Raw genomic sequence first — 27643 nt, 5'->3', positions numbered from 1 at the left:
ACACACACACACACACACACACACACACACACACACACACACACACATTTCAAGTGAAGATTTCCAAGTTCTACCTTTTTCCGCAAAGGACACTCGATAATTCTCTAAGAAGATCACTTTAAGCCTGTCTCCTACAACTGGATCCTGATTGACGACATCACCAATGGAGGTAACCAGCTTGATGATCATCTTAGCCATATGATAGCCAGGAGCAGCCTACAAACAGACAAAAATCAGACAGCTATAAAAATACATGGAAGGCAGGGGATCATTTAAGAATTAAACAAAAATAAGAAAATAGTATTATTACTAGTTTATCAGGATAAATGCTTCCTAGTAATTTATCAGTTGGAAATTAAGCTGTATTTGCCCTTAAACCCATTTTGTTGTATTTTTGACACAAACATAGTACTTATGCTATATAATATAAGCTATTTCAGGAAACCTCAGTGAACTAACATAGAGATCACAAATACAACTACTAGTTTGGCAAACTTATTTACTAATAATTTTCTCTTGTAGGAGAGTTATTATTAATTGCTATTGAAATGAACTGAAACATTAAGGATGCCCTCAAGGAATCATTTCCTGTTATTACTTTTATGATACGAATTTACAGCCTAAAGCTGTCAAAACTTTTGCACTTGGAAACAGCCAATAAGTCTACAGGTACACATAACTAACAAGCACCATTTATTATAAACAAAATGCCTTACATTTTTTTTTATTTTTTCATTTTTCAAATGCTTTATTAACTTCTGATTTACATCATTCATTTCCACCAAATTTTGAGTTACAAATTTTCTCCCCATTTTTCCCCTACACATCGCCCCAAAACAGCAGTCCCACAGGATATCCCTCCTCCAATCTGCTCTCTCCCATACACCTTTCAGAAAACTTTTCCAGTAGGACATGGTGGATCTCTATGCCCCAGTGCCTGTATATCTTATTTCCCAATTACATGTAAAATAGTATTAATAATAGTATATATTTGAGTATTTGATTTTAAAACTTTGAATTCCAGATTCATTCCCTTCCTCCCTTGTCTCCCACCCTTACTGGGAAGATAAGCCGTTCAGTATAGGTTGGACATGTATGGCTAATTCAAAACAATAACATAGTAGATATATTATAAAAGACTATATTTCCCTCCCTCCTATCCCACCTCCCACTTGTTCTATTCTCTACTTTGATCCCATCCCTTTTCAAAAGTGGATGCTTCCAACTTCCTTCTCCCCCAGCCTGCCCTCCCTTCCATCATCCCCCCTCTCATCCCCTTCCCCCCTACCCTCCTGTAGGGTGAGATACCCTATTTAGTGTGTATTTCATTCCCTCCCCAAGCCAAATTCAATGAGAATAAGGTTGACCCATTCCCTTTTGCCTTCCTATTCTTCCCCTCCATTATAACCATTTTCCCTTGCCTCTTCTTTATGAGATAAGTTTACCCCATTCTGTCTCTCCCCATCTCTTCTCATTATATTCCTCTCTCTCCTCTTAATTTTACCTTTTAAGTATCATCCCTTCCTGTTAAATTGGCCCTGTGCCCTCTATGCATACCTGTAAATGTATATACACACATTTACATATATATTTATATGCCCATATACCCTCATATATAAACATATATATATATATTTCTATTCCCTTCAACTATTTTCATACTGACAAAAGTTTCATTAGTTACAATTATTGTTTTTCCATGTAAGAATATTAATAGTTCAACTTTGATAAGTTCCTTATGATTTCTTTTCCCTATTTACCTTCTCATGCTTTGCTTCGTGTATCTGAATGTGAAATTTTCGATTCAACTCTGGTTTTTTTCATCAAGAATGCTTGAAAGTCCTCTATTCCACTGAATGACCGACCATATTTTTCCCTGAAACATGATACTCAGTTTTGCTGGGTAGGTGACTCTTGGTTTTAATCCCAGCTCCTTTGACCTCTGGAACATCATGTTCCAAGCCCTTCAATCGCTCAGTGTAGAAGCTGCCAGATCCTGGGTTATACTGATTGTGTTTCCACAATATTCAAATTGTTTCTTCCTGGCTGCTTGTAATATTGTCTCCTTAATCTGGGAATTCCGGAACCTGGCTATAATATCCCTAGGACTTTTCTTTTTGGGATCTTTATCAGGAGGTGATCGGTGGATTCTTTCAACCTCTATTTTGCCCTCTGGTTCTAAAACATCAGGGCAGTTTTCTTGGAGAACTTCCTGGAGGATGATTTCTAGGTTCTTACTTTGATCATGGCTTTCAGGTAGTCCAATAATTTTAAAATTATCTCTCCTGGATCTATTTTCCAGGTCAGTGGTTTTTCCCATGAGATATTTCACATTGCCTTCTATTCTTTCATTTGTTTGGATCTGTTTAACAGCATCGATTTCTTATAAAGTTATTAGCTTCCATTTGCTCCAATCTAATTCTGAAGCAATGATTCTCCTCAGTGAGCTTTTGAAATTCTTTTTCCATCTGGCAAATTTGGCTCTCTAAGGCATTCTTCTCCTCACTGGATTTTTGAGCCTCTTTTGCCATTTGAGTTAGTCTATTTTTTAAGGTGTTATTTTCCTTAGTCAGGCTGTTGACTCTCATTCTGTAATTTTCTTGCATTGTTCTCATTTCTCTTCCCAAATTTTCCCCCACTTCTCTTATCTGCTTCTTAAGGTCCTCTGTGGCCTGTAACGAGCTTGTATCTTCCTTTGAAGCTTTTGGTGCAGGAGTTCTGACTTCACTGTCTTCCTCCTGTTCCATGCTTTGCTCCTTTTTGTCCCCAAAATAGGAGTCTAATGTTGGAATCTTCTGTCTGCTTTGTTTCCTTTGCCTGGTCATGTCGCCCCTCAGTCACTTGACCCTGGGCTTTTTGCCACAGTAGGACTCTGCCACCAGACAGGGGAGCTTTTGTCCCAAACGCTGGAGTTTTCTCAGCTGCCAGAGGTATTAGATGGGTGCCCTCTCTGAGGGCTCCACACGCTCTGGCAAGCTGGACACACGCCCCAGGACCTCCACCCTAGATTGCAATCCAGATCCAAGCAGGTTAAAGCAAGAGTGATTACCCCTCAAACTGGTTGCTTGGTCCCGCTACACTCTGCAGGCCAGGAGCTGAAGCTGCTATGTGGCACTCCCTGGCTGTGCCAGCATCTCAGCGGCTTCTTGCCCCGGGGGCAGAAGCCGACGCACTCCCAAAGTCCAGACTGCACTGACCTCTCACTTTGTCCTTAGCATCTATGTGTTGATAATTCTGGAAATGGCCATAGCTGCTGCTGATCTGGAGTCCCTCCAGCTGGCAGCTGGTCAGGCCCGCCCTGGGGCTAAAGCCTTGGCAGGGAGCTGGGCTGGGCTCCCAGAGCACTGTGCTGGCCGCTTGCTGCCGGCCTGCTGGGCGTCCTCAGCAGGAGGTTACCTTCTCTGTGTCATTTTGTGTGTTCTGCATCTCCAATGTTTGTTCAGAGTCCCCTTTTTACATGGATTAGGGAAAGTGGAAGTCGGAGCTGCTTGGAGGTCGTGCTTCTACTCTGCCATCTTGACTCCGCCCCCTGGCTTACATTTTTTTTCTTTTTTCCAGGACAGTATAGTTTGGGGTCCCTTTTTCTCAAACTCATCCAAAACCAATTAGCAATGGCTCTTAAAAGAATACTGAAGTACTAGATTTCTGAACCTATCAGTTCCAGTTCAGTGTGAACACTGAACAAACCAGTGACTATTTGAAATTCCTTCCAAGCTCATAATATGCTGGTTCTACATCCAAGCATTTCCCAATCAGACTTATTTCTAGTGCCTCCCTTCCATTGGTCATTTCCCGTCTATCCTGCAGGGAGCTTGTCTGTACTTACTTTAGCCCGTGACCCCCTCCGAGGCACAGACGGCTTTTTGCCTTTCTCTCTAGCCCTGGCACATCCACGGGTGCTTACCAATGTGTAGTGATTATTAGATACAAACATTCACGTAGAAACAACTTTGTATTTGTGGAGATAAAACTGAGGAAACTTCTTAGCCATATGGTTCATATGACTTCTATGGAACTACTCCAGACCTAGTTATTAGAAAAATAAATCCAATACTTCAATGTGTTACATATTGTAAAACTTTAAAAACACATAAAAACAGTCATGGGGATATTGAGCATTTTTTGATCTTAACTATTTTACCTCTAACACCAATCTCACATTTCTTTGGTAAGGACAATTTTTTTTTTTTAAGCAATCGGGGTTAAGTAACTTGCTCAAGGTTACACGGCCAGTTATTTCTGGGTGTGGTGCTGAGTATCTGAGCCCGGGATTCGATCTCCAGGTCATCCCAACACTGGAGCCGGTGCTCTTACTCGCTGAGCCACCTGGCCGCCCCTAAGCAATTGGGGTTAAGTAACTTGCTCAAGGTTACACGACCAGGTGTTTCTGGGTGGGTGCTAAGTGTCTGAGCCCGGGATTCGATCTTCAGGTCTTCTCTACACTGGAGCCGGTGCTCTTACTCGCTGTGCCACCTGGCCGCCCCAAGGACAATTTCTTTAAATTTGTTCATTCAATTTGTTTTTCTACCTCAGGAATTCCTTTTAGGAGTTTGATAAGATAAGAAAGGGAGACAGTAAGATTAAAATAAACAAAAAAATTAATAGAAGGCAGTTAGGCTGCCCAGGCCACAGAGTCAACAAAAAGCCACCATTTATACAATATGTCCAAAACTAACCTTATCATATCAAGCAATGGTCTTACTGAGTCAGGAAGACTTGGGTTCAAATCTAGCCTCTGACACTGACTAGCTGTGTGACAAGAAACACGTCACTTAATTGCTCTGAGCCTTCCTTTCATCCTTTGCAAAATGAGGATAAAATAATAAGAACAGAGTTACAGAGAGGTTCAAATGCCATAATATATGGAAAGTACTTTGAGAACTTTAAAAGATAAATGTTAATGTTTATCTCTGTCTTTTAAAAAAACTCCCACAACCATTACCCTCACGCCAAGGTCTCACTCTGTCTCATCTGGGCTCTTGCAATGCTTTTCAAATTGATCTTCCTGCCTCAAATCTCTCTCAACTGCAAAGCATCCTGCACACCACTTCCAAATTAATATGGCCTACAGAATAGAGTAAAAATTGGTTAGCCTCTACAGTTAGGCTTTAATCCACCCTTGATACCTGCTACACCCAAATATTCTACATTCCAGTCCAACTAACTATTATCCCCCATTCCCAAATGCACCTCCTATTTTTCTCTGTTTCTACTCCCTCTTGTTAGAATGCCCTTTCTCTATACCAGTCTCCACCTGCTGAAATCCCACTCATCCTTCCAGAGCCCACTCAAATGCTACCTCCTCCATGAAGTCTACTTCTTCCCCTCTAAATAGAGGTAAGCTATCAAAGCTAAATGGCACTTTGTCTCTACCTTACAGCACCTACATTCTGTTTTGTGTGATGGCTATTTGTATACTTATCATAATACGTATAAAGGGCTAAGCACAGTGACTGTCACATGGCAATCATTTATAAAGGATTACTCAAATTTCCCTCCAGTATCATTCTCTCTCTTCATCACAACATAAGCTCCAAGAGCTTAAGGCTATGTTATTTTTATTTTTTATTCAATGTGAAGTTATAACGGGAATGGGAAACTGAAGATCTTCCCTGCCCCTTAATAAGCCTATGGGAGTTTGAAGATCTTTCCTGCTTTGAAAATAAATTCTGCCCCCTAACAAGCTGAATGTAGTCACATGGAGCCTGTGGTGGGAGGAGTTTACTGAAGGGTGAAGCAGAACCCACAGGAAGCTGGAAATCAAAGCTAGAGAGATGGTGGGAAAGAGAGAATGCTCAGACAAGGAGTCAGGTTTTTGAATAAATATTGATCTTGTGTTGGTTTGTGTAAAGGCTAAAGGATGTTGTGGCTCGGGGCGGCCAGATGGCTCAGCGAGTAAGAGCACCGGCACCAGTGTCGGGATGACCTGGATCAAATCCGAGCTCTGATACTCAGCACCACACCCCGAAATAACTGGCCGTGTAACCTTGAGCAATTTACTTAACCCCGATTGCTTTAAAAAAAAAAAAAGGATGTTGTGGCTCTCTGTGTTGTTATGGGTTATTAATTCCTTTGATACTATGATGTAAACGGCTTACTGGTTTTGGGGATTTGGTTTTCTGGTATCTGTATAAATGTTTTGGTTCTGTCCTCTATATGGAGAGCCTGCTATATTTTGTGATCTAGCACTATACAGGAATATTTATAGTCATGGTCGGTGCTGTAAATATTGCATTGGCACTACAACAATCTAGCAAAATGCCTTAACATCAAGACACCTAAATATTTAATGAACTGAAATATTACAAGGAAGGACCTCACAGAATGCTGACTTAATACTCTTACAGTCTATAGGAGGCTCATCCAAGCCATTACATTGTGTCAGACAAAAAAAATCACTTCTCCTGTACTGGTTCCCTCAAATTCTAACAACCTGCTTAAGAGTCTTAGAAAAAAAAAAGACTACAGATTTCAGAGTCCAATGCCATCAAGTACTAGACTTCCTTCAAATGGCACCCTTCAAGACTACAGTATTTCATAAAGTGCTATGCTTTTTTTAATGGATACTCTCTCTATGTTCTTTGATCGCAAAACTGGTAGAAAGTTGTACTTATGCATGGAAGTAAAGTATATTAGAAGTTTGTATAACTAGTAGATGTATTTATAATCTCTATTTTAGTTCACTGAGCTTTTCTGAAATAGCTTATATTATATATCTAAATTACTATATATATCTATATATCTATATATCTATATATATATATATATATATATCATAATGTATTTAAGGGCAAATACAGCTTAATTTCCAATTGAGAAGTCCATTTTCCAAAGAGTCAAGAGAATGGGATGACTGAATTTTAAAAATGCAATGGAATGCATTTGCAAATGATTTAATCTGAGGAATTTAGAGGAGGAAAAACAGAGTAGTATTTGCTCCAGGGTAAAGGATCTCAATGTCTGTGGTATAGTAAGCAACTAAATAGCATAAGCTTGATCACCCTAAGCTAGCTATCCAAGGGTAAAAAACAGTGAGTAAGCCAGTCCAAAGATGAACTGCATTGCTACAGTGTCCAGCCACTGTTCATGTGTGTGATATAGTGACTGCTGGGAAATTGTAGGTTAGGATTCCTCTATCAGAAGTTCTGTCAAAAACTTACTAGCCGTGCAACTTTGGGCAAGGTGCTTAACCCCAATTGTCCTACCTTTCCCCTTATAAAAAAGAGCAAAAAAAAAAAAAAGTTCTGTCAAAAGCTTCCTTCTTCCGATTGTGTAGGTAGGAATAAAAAAGGGATGGCAAAATTCATTAAAAATAAATTTTTTTTTAAATTATCATCCTGAATCATAAATCCAGGAGACAAAAATTGGCAGAGATGCTAATATCCTACTTTAATAAAGTCACCAAGTCTACATATGATTCATGTGAACAATATGTTGAGGCCCTTAAAAATGCACAAATATGATTACTGGTATGCACTATCCCAGATCAGCTGCAAGGGACTTCAGCAGGCCTCTGGTTAGCTGATGAACAAAGTATTTAATAAACACTTGATATATGCAAAGCACTGTGCTGAGTTCTAGGGATACCCAGAGAAAAGTAAGAAAGCCCTGCTCTCAAAGAGCTCACATTCTAATAGGGGAAGACAAGCCAGATGGAAGGTTTCAGCTACAAATCAGATGGGAAAGTCTCATGGCCCTCCATAGGGTACAAGATGGTAGTGCTTCCTCATTAACGTCACTTCCACTGATAAAATTATACCACTTTCCGATGTTTAACTATTTGACAGGCTCAAGGACTTTTGTGGTAAGAACTTTCCTAAGATTATGGAGTTGTCTCCCAGGATGATAGCTGTGAGGGATGGCCCAGAAGTAGGAGGGGTGGTCTGGGGGGTGTGGACACTCCCTGAAATTTTGTGTTCACCTGTGGGTTGTAGTTCTTACTAGGGAGAAAGAAAGAGGGGACCCGGGGCGGCCAGGTAGCACAGCGAGTGGGGTGGCCAGGTAGCACAGCGAGTAAGAGCACCGGCTCCAGTGTTGAGAAGACCTGGAGATCGAATCCTGGGCTCAGACACTTAGCACCAACCCAGAAACACCTGGCCGTGTAACCTTGAGCAAGTTACTTAACCCCAATTGCTTAGGGGCGGCCAGGTGGCTCAGCAAGTAAGAGCACCAGCTCCAGTGTCGGGATGACCTGGATCAAATCTGGGCTCAGATACTCAGCACCACACCCAGAAATAACTGGCCGTGTAACCTTGAGCAAGTTACTTAACCCCGATTGCTTAAAAAAAAAAAAAAGAGGGGACCCTTTTCCACACTGATTTCTCTCCTCCACGATGGCTACAAAGGCCAATCTGAAAACGTTTCTGTTGATTTAGGGGATACTACAATTCCCAGTGCTCTTGGACTCAAGGCCTCTGGCTATTTCCACTGAGATCTGAGGGAAGATGGTGGTCAGGGTAGTGGTGATGGTGGTTCAACTAGCCTGGCAAATGATGAGTTAACTATACATCCATATCTGTATCTTTAAACAACGTTCTCTTTTCTTTCTCATTAGAGCTGTCCTTTTGTGTCTTCAGAATTTCACATCTTCCTAGGCTGACGGCCTCTGAAGATGTTTGCTTTCTGTGTCATCTCTGGTAAGTCACTCAACTTTCCTGGGCCTCACTTACTTCATCTTTAAAATGGGGGAGTAGGATTAGATGGCCTCTGAGGCCTCATCCAGTGCTAAATCTATGGTGCTGACCTCTCTCATGAGAGAACTTCCTACACCAATGAGATTCCCTGGTCTCTGCGCTCTCACTAGCGTAAAGATCAGAGGAATACTATAGATATGTGGGATCACAGACTTAAAGTTGGAAGGATTCTTAGAGATCATTTAGTGCAATCCCTACATCTTAAACATGAGGAAACTAAGGCCCAAAGAGGGCAAATGGCTCTCCCAAGTTCATCTAAGTAGCAAGTCAAAAGGCCAGGATCTGAATGCAGGTTTTGGGTCTTTTAAATTCAGCCACCAGTGGGGCTGCTAGGTGGTGCAGTGAATAGAGCATTGACCCTGGAGTCAGGAGGATCTGAGTTCAATTCTGACCTCAGACACTTAACACTTACTGGCCCTGTGAACTTGGGCAAGTCGCTTAATCCCAGTAGCCCTGCCTTCCCCCCTCCAAAAAGCTAGATAAATAAATAAATAAATTTAGCAGCCTTTCCCCTACACCACACTGCCTCCTAGTTTACCTACATTCTAGCAAAGTATCTGACAAAGGCCTTCATGCTATTCCTGTGGGAAGAGATGGAAAAATAATCTGGAGCAAAGTTGGAGCTAACTAAATGGTACATAAAGAGTATTCATTAAGGGCTTGATGTCAGCTTGCCAAGGGGTCTCTAATGGAATGCCCAAGGGATCTCTGCTCGGCCCTGTGATGTTTACTATTCAATGACTTGGATAAGGACATTATGAGGGGGGAAAGACCACTATGGCATGCCTGTGAAACATGTGGATAAACATTGATGGGGGAGGGGGAGGGGTTTATGGGCGATGCCATGGTTGCTTTGAATGAATATGGGGTGATCTCCATATAAGGCCATGGGGGTGATCACCATATAAGGCCATAAATGTAAAACTGCGATGTGATTGGCTCGGATTCGCTATATATTTTCTTGTGTGAGAGGGCGCTCTCTCTCTCTCTCCGCCATGTAACTGTTGAAGAATAAACCACCCCGCTTCACTCCTCCGCCTTCTGTCTGGTGTTTTTCCCCGTGAGGGGCCGGTGACGACCGAAGACCCGGGATGGGTAAGTGAGAGGGCCGTGGGGCTAGTCGTCTAGATCTGTTGCGAGGGCAAACGCCCGCAACAAAACATAAAGCCAGAAAGGCCAGAGAACACAACAGACAAGTGAGAATTCAAAAAGAGCTTGATGGTCTCTAGCATTGGGTTAAACTGAAGATGAAATTTAAGAGGGATCAATGTGAAGCGTTACACTTCGGTACAAAAAACCCATTTCACAAGAATAACATACTGATAGCTTGCCTAGAGAGCAATGGAGGTTCAATGGATTTGAAGTTCAGTGATATAAAAGTCACTAAGAAGTACTGGAGAATAAATTTTTTTAGCCACAGTTAACTCTAGGAGACCACCTATTAAGGCAGTAGATACTAAATGGACAAGCCACCCAGCCAACATACAAAAGGATTATAATCTTTCCATCAAGGAAGCAAAATGGTACAAATTCTACCAACATATATTCTATGACTCTGTAGGAAAGACACCTTACCTTTCCCCCAATCATGACAGTCCTTGGTACAAAGGATTTGCCTGGGTCTTTCCTTATTCCTACAAGGTTAACAAAAGAGGTTAAAATGGGACAATTACTTTAAAAAATCACTTCATGTTACATCTGATTGATAAACCCTTTTCTTCACTCCAACATACTTTAAATATCTAACAACAGAGGAAAACATCAAAATGATACGACTAGAGAAGAAAAGATGGTTCTTCCATACAACTGAAATGTAAAATATGGCATAGTAATTGCAACTTAACTTGCTCAGAAAAATAATTTTCTTCCCCATTCGTGAAAAGTAAACTTATTTCCTCTTTTATTTTTACTGTGTACTATCCAAATTTATTAAGAATGATTAATATTTAAGAGATAAACATAAAGTAAGACAGTCAGCAAAAATGTCTAGATTATATGTGCAATTTTTCTGAGTGCATCATTTTAACAATTTAAAAAAGATCTCGTCACAAAAATCTCATGAAAAACTCAAAGTAATTTGGGGGATGTTCAATATTACCTGAAAGCCCTTGAAAAGACTGAAAAAGAATACTATCAATGCCATTAAAAGCTCTATCATTAAACTATCATGGGATCACACATTTATAGCTATAAAGGAACTTACTGGTCACTGAATCTATTGTAAATGGTGGGATATGAACTTTCTTGACTCAAAGTCTAGTCGGGGTCCTATCTGCTATAGTGCACTGACCCTGATCAATGTACCTTTAGTCATACTAGGTATATGTCAGTCTGCTTCTTCATCAAATCTACTAACATGTGTAATGTGATTTGTTTTATTTTAGTCTTTGTAATACCACCACCTGTGTCTCAAAGACAGCAGGACAATCACTGCCCCTGGAGTCAGGAGGATCTGAGTTTAAATCTGACTTCAGACACTAATTGTATGACCCTGGGCAAGTCACTTAACCCGAACTGCCTAAAAAAAAAAAAAGAGAGAAGAAGATAGTAGGAGCTTAACTAATTGAACTAAAAATTACTCTGAACCTTCACAATACCGTGTTTCCCCGATAATAAGACACTGTCTTATTAATTTTTTTTGGACAGAAAAACACCAGAGGGCTTATTTTCAGGGGAAGGCTTATTTTAATGAACATTGACAGCAATTTTAATAAACAGGTAAATGTGAACAAAAAAATGTACCTTTATTCAATAAGCAAATCACTGGGGAAGAACAGGATGACGCGCTCACTGCTGCAGCTCTGATTGGATGCAGCTCGGAGCGCGGCGTGTGTTTCACCCGGGGGGGGGACGGGGGACGGTGCATACAGAGGGTACCGTAATGTAGTGTGTAGCGCAGGGGATCACCTTCACTACAGTAGCAATCTCAATAGGGCTTATTTTCGGGGGGAGGGCTTATTTTAGAGGAATCTTACACAGTAAAGGGAGGGCTTATTTTCGGGATAGGTCTTATTATCGGGGAAACACGGTAGGCAATAAAGACTTCTTTATTTTTAGAAATATGTATCAATTTCATTGAGATGTTGTAAAGATTAACCCAACTTGTGACAATTCTAAGGTATTTTATCAACAGAGGACCAGTGGGCCCAAATCAAAAAGCTGAGGAAGCCATGTCTACAAGACCAACCTGCTAAAGGAATTCTATCTTTCTTATAAAGTTAATTTTGTTTATTTTTAATATTAATCGATCATGTTTTACAGAACCTGGTAAGCAATACTAGAAAAGTCTAGGTTAAGTACTTTTAAAGCTTAATTAACCAATTCTGTATAGTTTTAAAAGAGCAAATGCCCCACAAAATTCAAATGCAAAGAGCTCTGCCTAGATTTCCTCACTGGCCCTACCCTATGTCACGCTGGATCTCAATTTTAAGCCTATGCTCCTAAAATCCTCCTACTGAAATATACTCCCCTCTTTCCCACCCATTTAAAGTCTTTATTCCAACCTTTAAGTTTCCAAGCATCCTTCCTGCTTGAAGCCTTTCCTGCCAGCTCCCATTCTTAGTGATATTATTCCCTTTTCTATGAATTCTTATGGCATTTGTTGTCCAGATTATTTATATATTGGGAATCTGATTAAAAAAACACACCATATTGTTAATGAATTATTTCACATGAGTAAGTTTCTGTAATTCTAACTAGATTTTTTTAGTTCCTGAAGGCAGTAACTGTGTTTTACTTATTTTGTATTCTCTTTAATGCATAGTAGTGCTAGGAACAAAGTAGGTATTCAATAAGTACTTTCTAAGTGAATGTCTTGACAATTTTTCCTAGTTTTTTTTTTATCTAGATATTTTAGCTAGAAAGTTGATCTCTATCTATCTACTGACAGATATAAAAATTTTCAGCTCCACAAACAGATTAAATAGATCAAAATAAATTTTAATTTTAGAAAAACAGAACATGTTCTTTGTTCCCCTATGAATCACTAAAAAGATCTGAGACCCACAAAAGTCTTATCTTACTCTATGCCAAAAGACTCCATTCTACTGGTGAAGAAAAAGAAAATACAGCTATTCAACATTAAGGTAACAAGATTTGATATTTATTAACTTAAAAGACAATCTTCTTTGACACAAAAGATAAAAAATATAGGGCAAAAAATTATACTCCAATTCTCAGAAAGCCAACTTAAAACTTAAGTGTGCAAACAACTATTAGTTGGCCTTGGGGGAAGAAATAGCATAATTTCGATTTGAAATTTGGTGCAGCAAAAATAAATAAATAAATAAAGATTGAATTTGGAGTGTGAATCCTAGATCCACTATTGTGACCTTGGAGAAGTCAGTTTCCTGACCTATGAAATGAGGCAGCTGGGCTAAACGATATCTAAAATCTTTTCTAGTCCTAGATACCATGACCCTAAAAGTGAAACACAATTCTATTATTCCAAATTACCCTCTCTTTGATATGATCCATGGAATGAGAAGACTGTCAGGTCACTGGTAACAAACTATAAGAGAGAAGAGTTGAGAAATGGCAAAATAAAATGAGAAATGAAGAAGCTTGGGAAAATGTTGGGAACGAAAGGGCCCTAGAAGGAGGAAAATGATGAAGCTGTGTTCTTTTATATGATCACAATCAGGGGTGGCTGGGTGGTGCAGTGAATAGAGCACTGGCCCTGGAGTCAGGAGGACCTTAGTTCAAATGCGGCCTCAGACACTTAATACAAAAACTAGCCATGTGATCTTAGGCAAGTCACTTAACCCCAATTGCCCTCCAAAAAACAAAACAAAACAAAACAAAACAAACAAACAAAAACTACCATAATCATGGAATGCCTCACTGAAGCCTGAAACGCTAGAGAAGCCAACACTTACGGTTGTACAGAGTAATGATGTGTAAGCAGTTCAGCAGCTGCCTCTTGTACTCATGGATTCTCTTCACATGCACATCGAACATTGAGGAGGGATTGATTTTCACTTTGTATTCCTGCTCTAGGAAGGCAGAAAACTTCAATTTGTTTTCCTAGGGAAGAGAAAACCGAAGGAAGCATTTGACTTTTTCTTGAATTTCTTTTTGCCTGGTTAATACTATAATGTTGTCCAATGATAGCTTTGAGGACCTAAAGATATTCCAGGTTTCCAGCTATTTCTGTTCCCTAAAGGAGAATAATTTTGATTCAGCTCAGATACAACATCTTTTACCATTCTGCTCGGAAATCCAATGGGGATGGAAAAATTCATAGGTAGTCAAAGAAGGTTAGGGTAGGTGGAACCCTGTAAGGCTTCAAGATCAGAGCTGAGATAAAAAGATTAGACCACTGAATTGAGTTGACTGAATCCAAACTTCACAGAAAAAAATCCCTTTAATAAAAGGACTTGTTCTGTAAAACTTGGACTCAGTTAAAAGGTCGCACCTGAGGACCTAGAGGGCCACATGTGGCCTCCAGGTTGTAGGTTCCCCACCCCTGAATTAGGCCAAAAAGCAAGTGGCAGAAAGAGGTGACAAAATAAAAAGGAATCACTGAATGCAGGAAAGAGTGCAAGTAATAGAAAATGAAGAGTTAAGAGAAAGATGAAGAAACAATAAGGATGATTTTAAGACAGACAGTATCACTAGCACTGTTAGGTTAAACATTTGGGAAAGAGAAATCAACTCTGCACTATGAAATTTTCTTAAATGGAAGAAACACCATCAGATATAAATCAATGAGGTAAGGAATTCTGTTGGGTTTTACTTCAAGGGATTCAGTTTTTGGTTTGAAAGGCTTCAAATTACATAAACTCAGCTTTTTATTAGCATTGCCAAAGGTCACACTGTCAGCAACTTTTTAAGATAAAACCAGGCTACACGAAGAGACTGTTAAGATATGCTTTTTAACCAATAAAGCACATAGTCTAAACTGCTATTCTTTAGTGGTTTTCCACAGCTCTAGCACAATTTTACTTCAAAACAAAAGCTGCTTATAGTACTCAATCTGACCAATATCAGAGGTATTTAGGTGGCAAAGTGGACAGAGCGATGAGTTTAGAGTCAGGAAGATCTGAGTTTGAAGCCTGCCTCAGTTGCTTCCCAGCAACTGTGACCAAGGCAAGTCACTTAACCTCTCCTGGTCTCAGTTTTTTCGTGTGAAAATGGGATAATAGCACCTATTTCATACCATGGTTGTAAGGATCAAATGCGATAACTTACATAAATCATTTGCAAATCACAAAGTGCTACATAAACGCTAGCTACCATTATGATTACTTTTATTAGATGCCCATTATGCATCAGACATTGTGCTGGTCTGAGAGATACAAAGACAAAAACAAAATGTCCCTGCCCTCAAGGAGCAGAGTTGCTCCTTCAAGGAGTTCAGCCAGGGGGATTTATGCACAAAAGCAAGAAACTAAAAGAATATCTAAAACAATACAAAGTAATTTCAAGAGGGAGACTGTGCAAGTAACTATGGGGACAGGGAAGAGTCTAACATAGAAAGCAACACCTGAGCCATGCCTAGTAGGGAGGGAGTGATATCCAAATACAGGAGAATTAACTGTGAAAGCGCCCAGTAGTAGACGATGGAAGGTTTTACACTGGAAATAGCTAACAGTCCAGTTTGGATGGGCATGCAGAGAACATGAAAAAGAATAATATGAAATAATAATGGAAAGGAGCCAGATTACAGTGAGTCAAAGGTTAAGAAGTTCATATTTTTCCCAGAGGCAAAAGGAAGACAATGAAGAGCAGAAGAATGACATAGTCACACCTTTGCTTTAAAATATCAACCTGGGGGCAGGTAGGTGGCACAGGAGCAGAGCACCGGCCCTGGAGTCAAGAGGATCTGAGTTCAAATTCGGCCTCAGACACTTAACACTTACTTGCTCTGTCACCTTGGGCAAGTCACTTAACCCCAAATGCCCTGCCCTCCACCCTCCAAAAAGCAAAAAAAAAAAAAAACTGGGCAACTCTGTGGAGGATGGGCTGGAGAAGAGACTGGAAGCAGGGAGACAGTAGGGGACAATTGCAATAGTTCATAAGAGGTGATAAGGACCTGTACCAGGGTAGAGACTTAAGCAAAGGGAAAAGAAACAAATAATTCCAAGATATGCTACAAAAGCAAGATAAGTCAGATTTATTAACTGACTCTGGTTACCAGTGGGAATTAAAGGAAAGGAAATAATCAAGATGATTATTATTGTTAATCAAGACTGTAAGATTACAAATCTGAGTGACTGGAAGGATGGTAGTCACTCAACAGAAACAGGGAAGTTTGCAAAGGGATGGAATAATTCATTCAGCAAGCATTAATTAGAAAAAAGAGAATAAATTTCTCAGCAAAGAACTGTTTTTGTCCAAGTGTTATTCACTAAACTTATTCACCAATCTGCATCCAGTGGATGCTTGTTTTTTTTTTTTAAACTGAATCAAACTGTTACCATAGTCCACATGGAGTAATTCAATCACTGAGTTTCAAATGCTCAGTGCAATGATTTCATAACTGCTACATATGCTAAAAATATTCTGAAGTTAGTTAGGAAAAAGAAATTGGGAGTTACAGAGTAATATGAAGTGAGAAAATGCCAGGAAAATTGTATTCACACCCTTATTACCTGTTTGACTTTGGCCACATCCCTGATGAATGCTTCATCATTGATCAATGGCAAAAGCTTCTTCAGTTGACTTAAATCAGTGAGAAAATCTTCCCCGATTTTCTAGAGAAATGCAGAAAGCATTAGTTGCTAAAAGTGGTTGTGTCTTTTGATACACTGTAACATAATCACCATGGAATTCTTATTAATGCTATTGAAACAACCAATTTTGTTGGTGCATTTTCCTTGTTTTCATATTCCTTTAAAAGTGCTCAGTCCAGGGGCGGCCAGGTAGCACAGTGAGTAAGAGCACCGGCCCCAGAGTTGGGATGACCTGGGATTGAATCAGGGCTGATACTTAGCACCACACCCAGAAATAATTGGTCGTGTAACCTTGAGCAAGTTACTTAACCCCGATTGCTTAAAAAAAAAAGTGCTCAGTCCAAGCTACTTAACTTGTTGATGAAGCAAGTGTTTCCACTCCACTTTATGATCAATAACTAATGGAGGATGGGGCAGCTAGGTGGCACAGTGAATACAGCACTGGCCCTGGAGTCAGGAGGACCTGAGCTCAAATCTGGCCTCAGACACCTGACACACTTAATAGCCATGTGACTTTGGGCAAGTCACTTAACCCCAATTGCCCTCCAAAAAAAAACCCCTAATGGAGGTTGAACTCTTTCCCAAAATTTTAACAAAAGACTGTAATGTTACCACGTACTCAATGCTATAAACTTTAGAGCAAGTCACCATGTATACTACTAGTGCAAATAAGCTGCCCAATTAAAAAATGCGAGATTTCTTTTCAATTTCAACTGAAGACCTGAAGCAAAAAAGGACCCCTATATACCTTCTCAACTAGAAGAATCACCAAGATCTAATCCTTTCATGTCCTAAATTGCACTTTCTTCTACTTACCTGTGATTCTTAAAGGTAATATAAGGTCAACTCTGGTCCTCACCTCCACAATGATCTCTGCCAGCCCTGGATTGCACAACAGTAGCCACCGTCTGGGAGTAATGCCATTCGTCTTGTTCTGGAACTTTTCTGGCTCCAGTTCATAAAAATCTTTAAAACTAAAAAATAAAGGAAATAGGGAAAGGTCATAGAGTCGCTTTAGAACAGGATAAGCAAGACCTCTTAAGACCTCTTTTGCTTAAAAAAAAAAAAATGGCCTCCACAACTCAAACATACATAAAACACCTAAGAGAGAACTTCCAAAATTATCACCCTCCATCAGCAGAGCACTTCATTTATGTATCTGTATTGATTGGACTGGTTTGGCCAATGTACTTTGGCATGCATTATTTGTACAGATGAAACAAATTTGAGAGGTAAGTAGAGCAGAAATGGTGAAAGAAAGATTTGACTATGTATAATACTAAAGGCTAATTGTAGACTGAGTTCTTATTGTATATACTAGTGGAATGTTAGTATAAATTCAATGATTCCCTAAATGAATTCAGAATTATTATGACAGTACTATTCCTCTTAATCTAGAGAATCTAGCCCTCCAATCCCTCTGGATAGCCTTCCCACTCACCAGTGGAATGTAAACTCCACAGGGGCAAGGAAATTTTTTCTTTGTATACGCAGAACAATGCCTTGCACATAACAGTCATTAAAAAGATACTGAATTGAGGTGAATATTGTTTTCAGGAAGAAAAAAAAATATGGAAAGGTTATGGGTTATGTTGGTGTGGCATAGTGCAAATATAAGGTATTTGGAGCTCGAAGATCTGGGTTTAAATCCTGACTCTACTTAACATCTGGGTTTCCTATTAGTCTCAGTTTCCTCATTAATAAAATTAGAGTTAGCGCAGATTATCTCTAAGGTCTCTTCCCCTGGGAATATTCCATTGTCTATATGAGAAAGACAACAAGTCTCTCACCTATCATTACTCCAGGAGAGTGAGAAAACAAGTAATGGTCTCAATTATCTGTGGGTCAAAGTCTCATGTTAGCACTACCTTGACAGTAGCTTCCCTTGTCCACAATCTCAAGAGAAACAAAGGAGGGTAAAAGGAACAGGTTGAAAGAATCCCTGCCTATCTGATGAGATGGTTTCTTTAGTTTAAGGGTGGGGAGGTAAACTTACATTACTGGTTAATGGAATACTCAGACCACTGTACCATAGCATCATCAGCCTCAATGCAGAAATACAAGGACTTTCATTGAGGTTTAACCCTGAAAGAAATGAAACTTTATGCCAATACTTAAACCTTGGCTCCTCCTGACCTGTCCACTCCATTTAATAGCAGACAGCTATAATACATAAAAGAGGTCATATTTACCACACTGAACTAATTATGTGTTTCATTATGTCCATTGGCTATTTTGTATATAAAGTATATGGTTCAACATGGCATGGCATTCTTGGTGACAGGAATGTGACACAGAAGTGGATTGTCTTTTAGATTTGAAAGGCATGTGCCTGAATTTAAGTTTAAGTACATGCAATAGCACTCTCCAGGCACTCACACGGAATGCTTCACAATTTCTGAGTGAATTCTTGCTACTCCGTTGACAGCGTGGGACCCAATCACACAAAGGTGGGCCATATTAATCCTCTTACAGTCTCCCTCCTCAATCACAGACATCCTCCTCAGTCGGTCCACATCCCCAGGAAACATGGCAGCTACATTCTGTCACCAAGGTACAGAGAAACATTAGTGGCTTCCCGCTCTGACCCCAGGGCTAATAAGAATGACTAAATATTCCCTTCCTTGGACACATAGAAAGGATTTTGTTTCTCCCTCCAAAATCACAGAGCATAGTGAAGAAAAATGGTAGCAAATGTTCCCAAGTATCTCACACCAACTCAATTCTAAACACTAGTAATTCTGTATTCATCATTTCCTGACACTAATAAAAAAAACAGACTTAAGACTAATATTTTAAAGTATCTATATTTTGCTTTTTCATAAGCTTGAATACTATAAGGTACAGTGCTTAAAATACTGCATTTTGAGTCACATCCTCCCTTTGATATTTACTAGCTGTGTGACCCTAGATGGGGGTAGGGAACCTGCAGCCTCAAGGTTACATGTGGCCTTCTAGGTCTTTGGGTGTGGCCTTTTGACTGAGTCCAAGTTTTACAGAACAAATCTTTTTATTAAGGAGATTTGTTGCACTCGAGGACCTAGAGAGCCATGGTGGCCTTCAGGCCACTGGTTCCCCACCCCTACCCTGGACAAACTATTTAACCTCTATGTCTACAGCAACTCCCTTAGACTTATTTACTAAGTTACTGACAGTAACTGACAGGTTCCAATGTGTGTAGGTAGGAAGATTCTACACAAGCTCCTTATACTGGCAAAATCACACATCTTTCATGTATTAAGCATATATGTAGGACAGAAGCCTGTTGCCATTACAAGGAACAGAAACTCAATTTGTACTACACCAGGTAGGTCTAAATCCAGTGTTTAATCAGGTATGGGATCTCTTCCCCAACTCCAGCAAAATGAAGAAATTAAAACTGGCATACAACTTCCTAATCAGAGTTCCTACTTTAGTATTATGGCAGCCATTTCAGAATTCTACCGGTAGGTATAGAGCCAAATTAGGAGGTCCACAGCTTGATTATTAACTAATTATCCCTAACAGCACTAGATAGAGCATATACCTTAAATATACTCTGGGGGCTAAAAAAGCCTTTTCAGTTATCTGTCAGAGTTCACTTAAAGGAGAATATATTGAAGATACTTCTCCACCAAAACTAAATCATATTATATTTTCCTTTCCCCACCCTCTCAGTATGAGGGGTGGCCTCTTTCTTACATCCAAGTGCTTCTGATTAACAGCATAGATAATCTCCAGGTGTCTTGGCAGTAATTTCTCAAACATTGAGACAGGCCACCGCTCCAGAGCCTCAGGCAGCACAGTGTGGTTGGTATAGGCACATGTCTTTTTGGTGATCTCCCAGGCCTAAAAGTAGATTAGAAGACTTAAGTTAAATATAATTTTTTTAAAAATCACCACTAATACAAATTAAAACTCAGGAGACAAAGACTGGAGACACAGATCCAACCTGAAAGTGTGGAAAAACTGCCGTTTACAAACCCGCATTCAGATTATCCTGGGCAATACTGCCCTCTCCTGCTGGCTAAAGAGTATAACAAGACCACACAACAAAACTGCCGCTGCGATTACATGAATGCAGCCATTTCAGAAAGAATACCCACAAATTTCTGGCTGAGGTGGGTTGTTTTGATATTCTGTAAATACAAGAAAAGTCCATGTACGACTTTATAGGTTGATCCATTTTTTTTTCTAGGGGAAAAGTCTACCATAGGAGCTTCCAAGTTTCCAATAAGTGGGTCATGAGATCCAAATAAACTTTATTACTTATTCTCTGAGGTTTCTTCCTGTTAACTCTACAGTAAGGAAAAAGATTCAAGAATTCTTATCCAATGTGTCAGAATCCTTCTCCACTCTCCAAATGATCACATTGTTTTGTCTTACCTTTCTTCTAGACATGTACCACTCAAGGAAGCTTTCCTTCCTTTCATTCACAAGAAAAATTTAGGAACTTTTTCAGAATGATCCTTACTGTCTTTTCTCCTTCCCAATAACCTCTTATTTCAATTATAGTCCTTCCCAGGAAGACAACAGAGCTGTAACCTATTTCATAGAATCAAAACAGGCAGTAACTGAGGAATTCACAAAGAAATGTTAGTATTTGGATAAACTAAAGTAGTTGTGCTCTACTTTTAGAACACAGAAAACACCAACTTTCTTTCCCTGGCCCCCACACTTCCTCTTGCTCTTACCTTATCCCAATCCACCTTTTCAACATCCACTAGAATTCTCATGAGTTCTGGAATCGAGAGTGCTGGGTGGGTATCATTGAGCTGAATGGCAACCTGGAATTGAAACCAATAATTTTGGACCATGTTTGTATCTTTCCTCTACATTCAGCACAAGGACCACAACAGAGGCAATGTGAGATACTGACGAGAACTTCTACAGAAGCAAACAAACTGGGGTGGCCAGGTAGCACAGCGAGTAAGAGCACCGGATCCAGTGTCGGGATGACCTGGATCAAATCCGGGCTCAGATACTTAGCACCACACCCAGAAATAACTGGCTGTGTAACCTTGAGCAAGTTACTTAACCCCAATTGCTTTTAAAAAAAAAAAAGAAGCAAACAAACCCAAGCTTGTCAGGGAGGTCAGGAAGGAGACAATAATTCAGTATGACATCTATGACACTAATCTGCTACTTTTGCCAGAAATGTGGGGATTAAAGAGAATTGAACAGCTTTTTCCTCCTGGCAGCAGTAACACTGTATGGATGGCAATGTTTGGAGTTAGGACACAAGACCATATGATGGAGCTGGAAAGGACCTCTGAGGTAATCTAGCCCAACTTCTTCAATTTACAGATAAGAAAATTCAGGAAGGAAAAGTTCAGTAAGGTCAAGTGGGTGACCTCTTATCACATAAGTGATAAGTGGCAGAACTGGGATTTATATCTAGAGCCTCTTGATCCAAAATCCAAAACTCATTTCACTGTATCACAACCCCCTTCCCATTTAAATACATATAAGAATAGTGTTTTGTTGTGCAGTCATTTTTCAGTCATGTCTGACTATGATCTTTTTTGGGGTTTTCTTGACAAAGATACTGGAGTAGTTTGCCATTTCCTTTTCCATATCATTTTACAGATGAAGAAACTGAGGCAAACAGGGTTAAGTGACTTGCCCAGGGTCACACAGTCAACGTCTGAGGCTGGATTTGAACTCAAGATGATGGAGTGTTCCTAACTCCAGGCCTGGCACCCTATCTAAGGTGCCACCTAGCTGCCCCATATACAAGAATAGTGGATGTTGACAAGTTTCCTGAGAGGTCAACTCATCATCACTTTGATGCTGGTGAATAATATCAATGAAAGGATGAATGAACATCTGTAGTAATCTTCCACTCTTGTTCTTATAGGATCTCATTCCTGTCTCTGAATATTTAAGGAATTTTCTATCTAAGACACAATTTCTTAAAAAAAAAAAAACAATGGTCACATCATTTTCCAAATACACGGCTTTTTTTTCAACCAAGTAGAAAAAAGGCCAAGGAAATAATTTTCCCCCTTAACCTCATCTCCCTAGGTAAGATACTGACATAGGAACAACTCTAGGCAAGTAGCAAAGCAGACAGAAGGCTCAGACAAAGAAGTAGGTTTCTGCATTTGTCTTCCTATCCAATAACAGACGATGAAATCACCACTGTCATGTGAACAGTCAACCTGAAGAAGCAGGCCCATAGACACATCACACCATGCAAAGGACAAAGCTAAAAAAAAAAAAATCAGCAGGGTTACAAAGAACAAATTAGGCCCAACCCTACCTTGTCCGGGAAAGTTTCAAAACAGGTTCTCACTGGATCCCGGCAGCCAAACTTGGAAGACTTGAAGCGACGAATGATATCTTGGAGAGTAGCAGCTACTACAAAGTATTCTTGCTTCAGTCGGAGCTCCTTTCCTTCAAAGAACTGTATAGAAAGAAGTCTATCTGTGATCTGGGCTCTGCTGAAGAGGCCGGAGCAAGTGAAGTAACCAGAGCAAAAGCATTCTGGCTAAACCCTGAGGAAGCGACGGGCCAGCTAAAAGCTTGGCAATCACAATGCTGACAGGGATGATCATGGTAACGACGGACATTTGTGTAACACTTTAAAGTTTCCAGAGTATGTGACATATCTCACTTGAGCTGAACAACTCTGTGAGGTAATAATACTTTAAGTATACTCAGTTCAATTTTATGAATGAGAAACTTGCTAAGTTATGAGAATTGCTCAGGACTGCACAGTGTCAGAGGCAGGATTTGAACAAAGGACTTCCTGATTCTAAGTCCAGCATTCTATCCACTCTGCCAGTGGTGAATAACTCCAAGAAGGATGCAGCCTGACACCAAGGTCTATGTGATCAACTACTGGCGCAGTGGGAGGATGGGTGGACTCTGTCTTTCCCAAAAATATCTCATCTTGCAGCTGGTCTCCACATCTCCACTTATCTCTAAACCCCCTTTTACTCTGCCCACTTCCTCTGCAGTACAAGCTCTCAACCTCCCCTTTTCTGAAGCAGGCATGGATCTCTCAGGACAGTTATAACCCAACACTGACCTGAAACTCACAGGAGAAACTGTGCAGGGACTTCTGGAAAAACTCACCCTCCTCCTGCCCCCAGGTCACCTTAGGGTTGCAGCAAATGCCTTTGGGAAGGCAGAGTCAGTGGGGCAATGGTCTGGGTGAGAAAAGGCCTGCTCCTTCCCCCTTTTCATTCTGTGGGGGACAGAGTCTTACAAGGTGACAGGTTGTGACAGATCTGGAATCCAGCCTTAGATCCTCATCATCTGTGTGACCCTGAGCAAGTCATTGAACTCCTCCATGCATCAGTTTCCTCGTCAATAAAACAGGCATTTTACACAAGTTACAACAGCATCTATCTCACAGGGTTGCTGTGAGGACCAAACGAGATGACATATGTAAATCCCTTTGCAATGCGCTCTATAAATGCTAGCTGTTATTCTTGTTATCTTGCCCTGCCTTGGCCCCCAGATTTATACCTCTTCCATACTTCTCCGTAAACATCCAAGAAACCACCGTCCTCCCAGTCCCCTAACATTCACAAACACAATGTTATCCCAGACTCCTCATTCTCACTCACCTGAAACATCCACATCCCTTGTCCTTTCTGTCTCCACTGGTTTTGTCTATTTGTCTTCTCTCTACTCACACAACCACCAGCCTAGTTCAGGTCCTCATTATCCCTCACCCGAAGTACTGCAAAGGCCTCCTGCTTGGTCGCTATGCCAAATGTCTCCCCCATTCCAATCCAAACTCAATACAGCTTTTTCCTAACGTGCAGGTCTGGCTGATCATGTCACTTCTCTATTCAATATGTTCCTGTGGTTCTCTACAGACCTTAGGATCAAAGACCCTATTTCATCTTTATGCTCTCCTTTCTAAGTTTTATAATGTACATAACAACTAATGTATATAATAACTTTTCATAATGTACATAATAACGAATGTAGTGGTACATGTACATAATTTAGAAATAAGCAAACATACATGTATGCATTAAAAAATTTTACTGGTAAGGGCATGCAATCAAAAAAGTTTAGAGACTTTGCTCCATACCATGTGGCCCTTGAGGCTAAAAACCTGCAAGTCTGGGAGGAGTTCCCATGCCTCTTTTCCAAACCTTATGGTGACTCAAAAACCCAGTAGGGCACCCACTCCAAACCCAAGAGGCTCCAAGAATCTTGACTGTTATTATCCCTTTTTTTAGCAGGGAGGGGAGGTCCTGGGGTGGAAGAGTAAGATTGGAGTTGGCAACAAATTTACCAAATTCCCCAGTCAATCATAAAGCCTTTACAAGAAGTCAAGTACTTACTAAGTTTTCCTTTCCGATCTACTACACATAGGAGAACAATCATCAAATATTTAATATAGTAACAATGAGTACTCTTGAAAAAAACTCAGCCACCACAATGAGTACTCCAAACAGGGAGCCAACTACTCTAAATAATTATATTAAAAATCAAACAATAATATTTAAATCTTCAAAATACTGTTTTGAAAAATGATGATCTTGTAGAGTAGGTATTCTCTTCCTACCAAAAGCAGAACTTATATAGTAATAGGAAACTTGCACACATCAGTGACGCCAGAGACAACTTACTTAATAAATGAAAAAAGTGGAGGCCAAATATTTTAGGAACTTGACCAAAGGTAAAAAATGGGTTAATGCTGGCGGCACTCAGAGCCATGGGTGCTTAGTTTTATGCTCTCAGAAAGCCTCAAAAAAAAAAAAAAAACAAACCCAACGAGAGCTACTTTAAAAAGAAATGAAAATATATGACAAATTGAGCTGGGAGAGGGAGAAACATTAGAATATGAGAGAAAACTTTAGGATGCTTAATGGTAGCACAAGCAAAGAGGAATAGGAAGGAAAGAAAAAAGGAAAAGGAAGACAATACTGGTAATGACATATATTGCAAGAAAAATCCCACTCTAATGGACCTCTAGCTAGTATCAATGTGAGGCTGACACCAATGAAGAGCACAAATTATTACTACATTCTCTTTCAGTGTCAGCAGAATTAAGCCCTATTGACCTCTGAAGATTTCATAACGTTGGATTTTTATTTTTATTCACCTGAAAGATGTACAATGCTACCAACCTTGTCCATCATAGACCTGTGATTTCATCAGTGTCACTTCCACTGAAATAGATTATAATCTGTCTATAGTTTATAGATTCAGTGTTGCCTGAGGGATCAGAGAGTCTAAGTGATTTGCCCATGGACCCAGAGCTAGTTTATTTGAATCCAGGCCTTCCTGATTTCGATTCCAGTTCTCTACAGTGCAATGCTGCTTCTATAATGCTAATAATTAATGTATATATAATGCCTCTAAACATGTTTTAATGCTAAGAAGAGCAAAAGAAATTACTACTTACATTATCATTTGGATATAAGACTCTGGAAATGTTTTCAGCCAAATTTCTATCCAGAACAGCTTCAATATAGTCCCCCACGTTAACTACAGAAAAAGAAAGTTCATTAGCATATGTGTGAATTTTCTCAAAATACTAATATGGCTTTATCAAGTGAGAACATTACTCTCTATTAAGCTCTATGTTTTCATAACAGTCTAAACACCAAAGAATAATTTCTGAATATAATGTCATTCTAACTAAAAACTGATTTTTTGTCTTCATTTTGGCCCCATCTTTAAAACAGAAAAGACTATCTGGATCTTTTAGATCACAATTAATTATCGATGATGAGCTCAAGCTAATTTTGATGATCAAGATCCAGTGTTTGGCAGGCCAAAAAATATGAAGTGAACTGGGGAGACCATTTATGTTGCATTTGAAGGGAAATTATTTCTGAAGTACAAATAAATACTCTCTCTGCAACAGGACATAACAGGGCTGGTTTCCAACCTTCCTAGTTACATAGATGCTGTACAAAAAGCTTTCTGGGCCTCAAAATAAAGTCCACCTATAGATAAAAAGTAAAAAGAGAATAAAATGATGAACATCTGGTCTGATTCTGAAGACTACATGGTAATAAAGGATTAAATGGGGAAACACCTGGAATGAACCAATTATAACTAAGGATAGGGACTAGATCTGTGATTTCATTAGTATAGTGACTTCCTATATCCCAGGTAAGGAATTCACTCTCCTAATGCAGGCTGGGACCCTCTTTGAAACTTAAGACAGTTTCCTAGGGAGGTTAAGTGACTTGCCTTGGGTCACACAACCAGTATGTGTCAGAGACAGTATTAGAACAAAGGTCTTCCTGGCTCCAAGGTCAGCTCTCTATTTAACTACATTTTGGACCAGGTGTAAAATCAAAGGCTTTTTATCTCAAAGTAAGATAGTTTAAAAAAATAAGCTAACTGCAAAAAGTAACAGAGAATTTCAGAGTTGGGAAGGATCACAGGGACCAAACCCAAAAAGAATGCTCACTACAAAATATCTAGTAAGTGATATTGATTGAGGACCTCCAATAAGAGGGAACCTAATACTCCCCAAGACATCCAGCTTTTGAGATGAACTTTTAGAAAGTAGTTCCTTACATAAAAGGCTAGATTTATTTATTTGCTTAGTTCTGCCCTCTGAGTCCAAAAAGAACTAACTAATCCTTCTATGTGACAGTTCTTCAAATACATAAAGATGGCTATCATGTCCACATCCTCACCAAGTTTTTCTTCTTCAAGTTAAGTATCTGCAGTTCTTTCAAGTGATCCATCCTTTGCAATGGCCTCAGGGCCCTTCAACAGTGTGGCTGACCTCTGGATGTTCTCCAGAATCCTAATGTGCTTGCTAAATCACAACGCTTAAAACTGCGCACAATACACTAGATACAGTTTGACTGGGGCAGAAGATAAGTTATGTCTTTTTTAATGTAGCCTTAGCCTGCATGAGTTCATGGTTCACTAAAACCTCTAGATCTTTTTCAGATGAACTACTATCCTATATTTATGAAACTGATTTTTAGAGCCCAAATGTAAATTAGTCATTTCTTTTACTTATTTTAATATCTTACTTGTGAAATTTTAGTTAAGAAAACAACAAAAAAACACCACCTCAGTTTCTTTTATATATTTAGGCTAAATAACCCAATTTACCAAAACATTGCTGTCTACTACCTCTTGCCTACATTCATTTCCACAAGAACCAATGACCAATCCACATACCAAATACATAGCTCCTATAGACTGTGCCTTGGCAGGTACACACAGTGCACAATTTATGAATGTTAAAAACTGTTTCTAGTCATTCTGTGTGTATTTTAAAGCAACAAAAGAATTTTGGGAACAAAATGAAAAACACTTTGCAAAAAGGTACCTGGTTATTGCTTA

At 39.6% G+C, this 27643-nt stretch overlaps 1 protein-coding gene across 1 annotated transcript in view; it reads right to left on the bottom strand.

The window, feature by feature from the left end:
* PYGB (glycogen phosphorylase B) overlaps window positions 1-27643 on the bottom strand; it is a 95798-nt gene that overhangs the window by 16075 nt on the left and 52080 nt on the right. Inside the window, exons 7-16 of the mRNA XM_069075540.1 lie at window positions 25728-25810; window positions 22614-22757; window positions 21043-21135; window positions 20051-20197; window positions 18749-18912; window positions 17229-17343; window positions 16289-16390; window positions 13571-13718; window positions 10269-10327; window positions 75-216 (exon numbers count right to left, since the gene is read on the bottom strand). Coding sequence (XP_068931641.1) covers window positions 75-216; window positions 10269-10327; window positions 13571-13718; window positions 16289-16390; window positions 17229-17343; window positions 18749-18912; window positions 20051-20197; window positions 21043-21135; window positions 22614-22757; window positions 25728-25810 — 1197 coding nt within the window. The remainder of the gene's footprint in view (window positions 1-74; window positions 217-10268; window positions 10328-13570; window positions 13719-16288; window positions 16391-17228; window positions 17344-18748; window positions 18913-20050; window positions 20198-21042; window positions 21136-22613; window positions 22758-25727; window positions 25811-27643) is intronic.

Source organism: Petaurus breviceps, unplaced genomic scaffold (genome assembly GCF_028583685.1).
Source record: "Petaurus breviceps papuanus isolate PSGF00001 unplaced genomic scaffold, PetGlider_PUasm1.0 90919, whole genome shotgun sequence".
Lineage (NCBI taxonomy): Eukaryota > Metazoa > Chordata > Mammalia > Diprotodontia > Petauridae > Petaurus > Petaurus breviceps.
This window is presented reverse-complemented; position numbering and strand designations above follow the sequence as displayed.